Raw genomic sequence first — 9,407 nt, forward strand, 5'->3', positions numbered from 1 at the left:
TTTATTTAAATAATTATTTAATTTTCATAAATAATTAAAAAAGGAAGGAAGAAGTGTCATGGTTGAGAGTGTTTAGTTCTGAGTTTAGTCCTGGAAAAAAAGTGCTGATGTGACGCTGATGTGGCACATGAAGACTAAGATGGAGGAGTGTCTTCGTGGAGCACTTTAATTAATATTAATACTTACGGAGTAATAATAATTAATTATCTATAGTTAATCGGAATTGAATGGTGTACTTAATAAGTTCCATAGATCCTGTGCACACATCACAAATACAAGTCACACAACACCTTTGTGTCCCCTCTACTCTTTCCCATTCACCGGCCACCGACAGTTTCTAATTCCGGCAACTTTTTCCCCCTCGCCGGAGTTATATCCGGCAACAATCACTTCAATTTCAAACTCAATTCCACTTTTATTTCTATTCATACTTTTTCCATGAATTATTTACTGAAACCCTAGGGGTTATATATTTCTTTTTTTAACTTTTAAAAACATAGCGGTGCATTTTACGGAGAATTAAATTCACCGAAAATATTGTAATAGTCTGCTATTAATTTTTCTAGTTGGATCGGGTTTAATTCTGTTCCCTACATAATTCGGATCTCATTTATTCGGGTTTTTTTATTTTCTGTTTTTCTAAATCCAGATCATAAATAATTAGGGTTTTGAGTTGTGAATGTATGAAACGGCAATGTGTAAGGTTGAAGATAGAGATAGAGATAGAGATTTAGATAGTGATACAGATAATAATAATAATAATAAGAAGAATAAGAAGAGAAGATTTGTAATTATTGGATCAATGGGATTGAATAAATTAAGTGAAATTAGGGTTGAGAAATTGAAGAATTCAATGGTGAATACAAAATCACCTAAGATGAAATTGTGGTTAATTAGGGGAATGACAACTGTGTTATTATGGACTTGTGTTGTTCAGTTAACTGCTTTCAGTGGTGATGGTAGTTGGGGCCCTAGGGTTTTGAAAGGCTGGCCTTCTTGTTTTACTCATGATTTTAATTCTAATTCTGCTGCTTTAGATTCTAAGTTTTCGCATAATCTTCCTGTTAAAGTCCTTCCTGCAAAAAGTTAGTTTACTTTCATTATGAATTATATTATGTGTGTTTATGAGTATGTTATTGATTTGAATCTGTGTTGGAATTTAGGAGTGTACAAGAACAATGGTTATTTAGTGGTTTCATGTAATGGAGGACTTAATCAAATGCGTTCTGCGGTGAGTTTGTTATTTTAGAAAATCGATATATGAAATTAGAAAGGAAATAGTAATTATTTGTGATTATGATTATGAGTTTCTGTTTATGATGATGCAGATATGTGATATGGTTGCAATTGCTAGATATTTGAATGTTACACTTATAGTTCCTGAGCTGGATAAAACTTCATTCTGGGCTGATCCAAGGTATTGCGGAGTTTTATACGTTGCTCGTGTGTGTTGTGATTCGTGTTATGTGAAATTTGATTGTTGTGTTCATTGAATTGTAGTGAGTTTGAGGATATTTTTGATGTTGATCATTTCATTACATCGTTGAGGGATGAAGTTCGTGTACTTAAACAACTTCCTCGTAGGCTTAAAAAGAGAGTTGAATTAGGAATTGTGCATACCATGCCACCTGTCAGCTGGTCTGATATTTCTTACTATCATAATCAGGTATTAATTGTATTAATTTGGTATAATTGTTACTATGGACTCTTTGCTTATTTTTTTGTTTTGTTTTTTTTTTTTTTTTTTTTTTTTGTGTGTTATGAAATCAGATTCTTCCATTGATTCAAAAGTACAAAGTTGTACATTTGAATAGAACTGATGCTCGACTTGCCAATAACGGTCAACCCCTTGAACTTCAAAAGCTTAGATGTCGTGTAAATTTTGGTGCTTTGAGATTTACTACTCAAATAGAAGAGTTGGGTAGACGCGTTGTTAATCTTTTAAGACAAAACGGGCCTTTTCTAGTGCTTCATCTCCGATACGAAATGGATATGTTGGCGTTTTCGGGCTGTACGCAAGGATGCAACGATGAAGAGGTCGAAGAATTAACTAGAATGAGGTTTGACCATTTAATATCACCAATTTGAGCAGTTAAAAAACTTGAAAATGTCCTGTTTGGCAAGAACTAACTTGTTTTAATGGTGTAGATATGCGTACCCATGGTGGAAGGAAAAGATAATAAATTCTGATCTAAAAAGGAAAGACGGTTTATGCCCTTTGACTCCTGAAGAAACCGCGCTTACGCTTAGAGCATTGGATATTGACCGTGATATCCAGATTTATATTGCTGCTGGTGAAATATACGGTGGAAAAAGGCGAATGGATACACTTGCAGATGCTTACCCGAAACTGGTTAGTATTGGAAAAAAAAAAAAAAAAAAAAAAAAACTATGACTTGTTATGTAAAACTTGAAGCATAAAGGTTTTAAATTTGTATATGTTTTAATAGGTAAGAAAGGAGACTCTGTTAGGTGTAGATGATCTTCAGTATTTTCAGAATCATTCTTCACAAATGGCAGCATTGGATTATTTAGTGTCACTCGAAAGTGATATTTTTGTACCAACTTATGATGGAAACATGGCTAAAGTTGTTGAAGGCCATCGCAGGTACTGTTTTTTTTTAAAAATAAATAAATAAATAAAAAATTAAGGCTTAATGGTTGTTTTTTTCATACTTTTTAAGTTATGTGATTTGGAATGGTTTTCAGATTTTTGGGATTTAAGAAGACGATACTTTTGGATAGAAGGGTACTGGTTGAATTAATAGATAATTATACAAGTGGATTGTTAAGTTGGGATGAATTTTCGAATGCTGTGAAAGATACACATGCTCAACGCATGGGGAACCCCACAAAACGATTGGTTATTTCGGATAAACCTAAGGAAGAAGATTACTTTTATGCTAATCCCGAAGAGTGTTTGCAGATACCAGGTGATGAATCGATGAGCATTGTATAAACACGCCTTTTATTATGGATTAATTTTGTTCTTTGAATTAGTACAAGATTAAGATTATGATTCTGTGCAATGGAATCAGTCTGTGTACGATGATGGGACTGGTGGTGAGAGATGCACGTAGGACTACAATCTTTCCACGAATATAAATATTTCGTTTATTGTTATTATTTTAATTATTAATGTCCTGTTTTATTTCATATGAATGGTTGTCAATAATTCTCATTCATGTATAGAAAAACCGCCCTGAGATTGCAGGGTTATTCGAAACTAATTATATGTACACACACAGAGTCCAATTCGTTGGTATGTTTTTGCAATTAATTCCGTTTTCTGTTTCATACGCAAAGGTGCTACTATCATTTGTATTGCCAACTATAGATTTGAGCATATGGATAGATGAAGGTTTCATTTGTTCAGACTAATATATTAAAATTAAAATATAAATATATTATTAGTAAATACTGAACTTGACACCTAATTTATTAACCGTTGATTACGATGTAATTTTGTAGACCGATGAATCGATGATCATGAGTTATTTGGCCGGCTATGGACTAGTCTGGTGTTATTATAATAATATTAGTATTACCATATTAACTATTAGACAAAAATGAGTATAGTACCAGAGTTATTTTTGTCATTTCGCTTATTTTTTTTTAACTAACTTCCACTTTGCCAAAAAAACCCCTCACATTTTGTTCAAACATTAAAACCGACCCCCCAAAAAGGGGGTAAAGTGTCAAATCAACATTTTCATAAAAAATCTTAAATAAACTCTAACCAAATATTCAACGGGTCATATCTTCTCGGTCGCAACGAGTTAAATTTTTCCGGCATCATCGTTAAACTCGAAATTATTTTACGAACACAATGTCACTAACTATACGCAAAACGGATTCTTTTTAAAAAGCGCTAAATATTTGGGGTACTTTTCATACACGTTGATTTTGCTTAAATTTTTAAAAGTCGACAATTCCATAGCGAAACACGGAGATGCACATATATTGTTAATTTAAAATAACATTTAAATCTTTCACGGGTTATACCTTTTAGTTCGACTCGAGTTGCACTTCAACGACATCATCGTTAGCCACGAAATAATTTTACAAACTAAACGTAATAAAATACATTGAAAACCGAACCCCTGGCGCGAAGCGAGTGTTCGAAAACTAGTTGTAATCATTGTACAAAATATTCTTTTGGATTTTTATAATGGATTCATTCTAAAAAATGATGAGACCATTAGTGGACTAATAACAAATGAATGGATTTAAGGAATGATAGAAAACCAGATACACATTCCTTGGATGGAATTTTTTTGATTGTTCTAATGATGGGGTTGGTGAAGCTGTTGACTTTGAAGCTTCTAGATTTGTAAAAAATTGTAGAAATAGATTAAAAAGTCTTTTTGTGTAGACAAAACACGTCTAAATGTGTGTCGTGTGAATTTTTTGCACTTTTATAGTTGTATGTATATACTGACAGAGTAGTAATATGCTAATGTAACCAAAATTGTTGTATCTTTTCAAGTTCTCTTTAGTTCTTGATGCGGTGGTTAGAGTTACTGACAAGGGTACGAATGCGATGTCGGAACCCACCTACCCGATCATTTTCTAGGATGGACATTACAGTCTTACCGCCCTCGGGAAAAAACCCCACGGCGAATCCATTCGGGCATAGCATGTGGTAAAACCCTCTCAGGTGAGGCTTCAACGCAAGACGTCCGAGACCTCCGAGGCCTATGAAATGAGCGGGTAATTTCAAGCGAAATATGTTGCAGCTCATGGGAGTCGAACCCCTAACCTCTCTTATGAAAAGTCAGGTCACCATCAATACATCAACACATTGACGTTAAGTAGTTCCGTTTTTTATTTCATACACAAATGTACTATTATCATTTGTATTGCCTATAGATTTGAGCTTATGAGTAAATGAATGAGGTTTCATTTGTTCAGACTAATCGGGGAGGAATGTATTTTTATTTATTAAATTTACGTAATCTAATTAAATTATAAATATGTTGTTAATAAAGTTTGAACCTCAATATATTAGCAAATGTAAATTATCAGGTATTTTGTAGTAGACCAATGATCATGTAGTCCTTTGGCCGGTTATCGGCTAAAGTTATAACAATTTCGTAATCATTGTACAAAACATTCTTTTGGAATTTTTAATGAATTCATTATAAATAATGATGAGGCCATTAGTGGACTAATAACAAAAGAATGCATTTAGGAATGATAGAAAACCAGATACACATTCCTTAGATGGAATTTTTTGATTTGGGGTTGGTGAAGTTGTTGACTTTGAAGCTTCTAGATCTGTAAAAAATTGTAGAGAAAAAAAAAAAAAAAAAAAAAAAAAAAAAAAAAAAGAAAAGTCTTTTTGTGTCCACAACACACGTATAAATGTGTTTCGTGTGAATTTTTTGCACTTGTATAGTTGTATCATGTATGTATATACTGACGGAGTACTATTACGTATTACGCTAATGTAACCAAAATTGTTGCATCTTTTCAAGTTCTCTTTACTTCTAGTGTTAATAGTATCACAAGTTTTAATATTGAATACTAGCTAAGTACTACTCCGTAATATTTTATACAAAAAGGAATTATGCTGGAATTCAACTTATTGATAGATGAGAGAGTAATCATTCGATTTATTCTGTTTTATTTTATGAATAAAGAAAGGAAATACATAATGGAGAATATGATATCCCAACTACTTAGAAAACAAAGAGAAAACAGGGATGTATGTAACCTTAATCAATAAAGAAATGAGTTTATACGACATGTATGCAAATGGGTTCCAACTTCCAAGTCAACCACATTTGAAGAGAAAAAATAAGGAACAAAAAGAGGTCTACTTCATATTTCACAATTCTAACTTTCAATCATTTTAAAACTAGACTTGGCTACCAAAGTTGGTCCTATTGGGATGACACTCCATTGCTTAGGTTATGAAAGTTGGGGTTATAAATTGGGGGTGATTGGTCAAGCGCTTAAATGTATCTATTAACCTTTACTAATTATCACCCATGTAAATTACTAGTACAAAGTTATGAAAGTAGTGGTGTACTTAGTGGCAGATCTTGAAGTGATTCCTTGAGGGGGCCGACATGTTTCGAAACGTAAAACATAGTTATACGAAAAGCTTCTTTAGTAAAAGATATTGTTAGTATTCCTAACAATACAGAAGTAGTTTAAATAAATGAAATAAATAGGACTGGAATATAATATTATATATTATTAGAGGTTAATAGTTAAAAAATGTACAAGTTGAGTACTACATTTGGTCTGCCTTCTTCCTTATTACTCCGTACCTCTCTCATCTTCCTTGCACCTCCATTGAAGAACTTTCATCCATTAAAACTGAAACATAATTTTCGTTTTTTCTACCTAACTGAATGAAATTATACATCGCTTATTTAGAATATTGGAGGGGCCGACACCCTTCCCTGCCCCTCCGAAAATCCGTCCCTGGGTGTACTGTTTTATTATTGGCGTAATTTTATGTTGTCGTATTTTATGGCTTTTAAAAGAGTGTCAAAAGTTACAACTGTACACTAGGTTGCTCCTGTTTACTTCAAGATGTTGCATTTAACATAACCTCTCGTCACTTGTCAATCAACATCTAAATCAACACATTTGACTCGCACCCAAACTTATGCCTCGTTCATTTTCTACTTGATGACAAAATACTAAACAAATTTCGTTTATTAAGCCTTCTACGACTATTTTGTTTTATTCGGACTTTTTTCGCAGAGGAAACCACCATAACAATAATCACATTACGTCCCTACTAGCGAGTAAATCCTCTAACGTTGAGTTGTTGTTTTTTTTACTTATTTATTTATTCATTTTTTTCCTACTGATGGGAAAATAAATTTGTGGACCAATGTTAACTTCGGAACACTGACATCCATTCCTTCACTTTTTCACCTATAATGTTTTCAGAAACACTTAAAGCAATAATGAAAATTTTCTAATAAACATTCCGCTTCAAATCAACTTAACGTACACAACTATATCCGACCATGAAGTGATATAATTTTTTTTAATTGCAACATAAATTTTATTAGACCTCTAGCAAAAAACTAGAGGGAAGACGAAACAAACAACACTTATAACGGCTTTAAAAATCAATTGTTCCAATTAACGTTATCTCTACTTCTATAATACATGCGATAAAAAGAAGAAGATCTAATAATGTCAAATAATTCTCCTTTTTTGAATTTAAGGTTCGAAAAAACAACTACATTGCGGTACCTTCAAATAACCCATAAACAAGCTGTCACTATTGTTGTCCATCATGAAGTGATATAAATTATCTGGAGTTTGCATCACTTCTTATGTTTATTTAGAAAGATGCTAATTGAATTGAAATCAACAACATGAAAATAAAAATTTGGGTGATGATTGGCCATTGTATCCATTCAAAAGATCCAATAAAAGGCAGGGCCCACATGACCCGTTATCTTCTTCAATGGGTCACGGGTACCACCTATCATTCGTAGTTATAGACAACAAGTATTCAATTTCTACCCCACAAATTAAAAAAATTACATCGAAAAACAGAGGCAACTACCAACACAAGAGATGCATCAGATCAATGTACTGCAAAATAAATTATTTTATGACACTCACACATGAACACCAACTTGTTATCTCGCTACAAGACGGATTAAACTTTTACACCATAAAAAGATTATGATGAAAACAAAAAAGCAATGAAAACTAGAACTTTGATTATTAAAAAAAATATTTATTTTTAGTTTTTTAGCTATAGAGGTTTAATATAATGTCTAACATCTGTTCATTTTCTATAAATATATGTGCATTGGATTAAATTTTATTCAATGTTGTAGCATAATGAAGTCTCCTAGGTAGCACATTTTGAGGTCGAATTTGAATCGAGTCGAAGTATATTTTATACTTTTTTTTAACGGCAGTTAGGAGTCACTAACGGGAGTTGAAGGCGATGTCGACACTCATCCACCCGGTCATTTTTTCTGTACGAATCATTACAATCCTACCACCCCTCAAGAAAAACCCAGACGACGAATCCATACGGACATCGCGTATGGTTAAACCCCTCGGATGAAGCCCAAACGTAAAACTCCCGCAACCTCATCGACCCATTACTTGATAAATCAAGTTGCGTTTTCTAAAAGGAAATAAAGTGAGACCTTGTTATCTATCTAATTTATTAGTGATTACCATTAGTCACAGATAAGTAACATAATTTATCATGTTACTTATAAGGTTTTCATCAATTAGAGATGGCATCGTGTCGGGTTTAAGCCGAATTTAGGTAATCTCAAACCCAATCATGATTAAAAATTCCTCCCAAACTTGGACCCGGATCCGTCGAGTCTCCATTTAGTTACTAACCATTTAGTTACTAACTAACGGATAATCGAGTTTTCACACTGGTATTCGGGTCTCCATTTAATTAAGAACTATTTGGTAAATGCGTTTTCCATGAGTATTCGAGTCTTTTTCGGGTATACGGGTCGGCTGGTATGGTTTATGGGTCGGGCAATGTAACAACCCTGATTTTTTTTTTCTGTTACTTCCGTTAACCTTCCGTTAGTTTATTTAACGGCGATTATTTAACTTTTATGTGTTTATGTGTAATAAATGCATACTTGATCTTCGGAGGGTTACAATAATTAATATGGGTTGATATTAATTCAAATAAATATTTCGGATAATGAAATACGATAAAAACGATACGATTTTGATAATAGCTTTTTGAGCAACGAAACGCTCGGGTTTATTTTAATAAATAATTTTATTAATTATTAACTTTTTAAAATATTTAATTTATTGGGTTTTTAATAAATTAAACGATTGGTTGCGTTTAACGATCGGGTTAGCGTTCCGGGCCTTCGGTACAACTAAACGGCACTTAAAACGGGTCACGATTGCACGGAATTGCAAAACGAGAGCCCGGGATACCCAAGGTGGGCCCCATTCGGCCGACCCCTATACTCCCCCTTTTATTTTTAGCTTTGGGCTTAATTGTTACTAGTGTGGTGATTACCAACCAACTTTGAACACATCGACGCGAACTACGCTTCATCTGTTCCTGCGAGACACACCCGTCTGGAAGCTTGTACCAACCCTTTTCGATTAAATATCAGATTTTGTTTGAGTTGCCATTACACCTTGTTCATTTTCGTTTTCCATGAAAATCATCACGTTCTCGCTCATCAACCATAATGTTTATATATGCTGTCAACACCGGTGCTGAGAGAAGCTTTAACGCTAGAGAAATTGGTCACGACATTTATAAACTTGTACCTTCCTTAGACAACGTGTACTCTATAAAACTATTAAACTGGGAAGTTTTAACTTAGTGGTTGAAACAAACTGGTTATCTGACGATACAACCGAGGCAGCTACGACCAGAAGACTATTCGAATTTCTTTCACCGACGATAA

The 9,407-nt window shown here is 33.5% G+C and overlaps 1 protein-coding gene across 1 annotated transcript; it reads left to right on the forward strand.

Moving 5' to 3' along the window:
- The first annotated feature begins 246 nt into the window (after window positions 1-246).
- Window positions 247-3,297, forward strand: LOC139867525 (rhamnogalacturonan I rhamnosyltransferase 1-like). The gene is made up of 8 exons (XM_071855888.1): window positions 247-1,085; window positions 1,164-1,231; window positions 1,329-1,417; window positions 1,501-1,666; window positions 1,771-2,060; window positions 2,149-2,353; window positions 2,451-2,608; window positions 2,710-3,297. The coding sequence occupies exons 1-8, from the start codon at window positions 680-682 to the stop codon at window positions 2,957-2,959; spliced, it is 1,632 nt and encodes a 543-aa protein (XP_071711989.1). The 5' UTR covers window positions 247-679; the 3' UTR covers window positions 2,960-3,297.
- Window positions 3,298-9,407: the final 6,110 nt, after the last annotated feature.

The sequence above is a fragment of the Rutidosis leptorrhynchoides genome, chromosome 9 (genome assembly GCF_046630445.1).
Source record: "Rutidosis leptorrhynchoides isolate AG116_Rl617_1_P2 chromosome 9, CSIRO_AGI_Rlap_v1, whole genome shotgun sequence".
Taxonomy (NCBI): domain Eukaryota; kingdom Viridiplantae; phylum Streptophyta; class Magnoliopsida; order Asterales; family Asteraceae; genus Rutidosis; species Rutidosis leptorrhynchoides.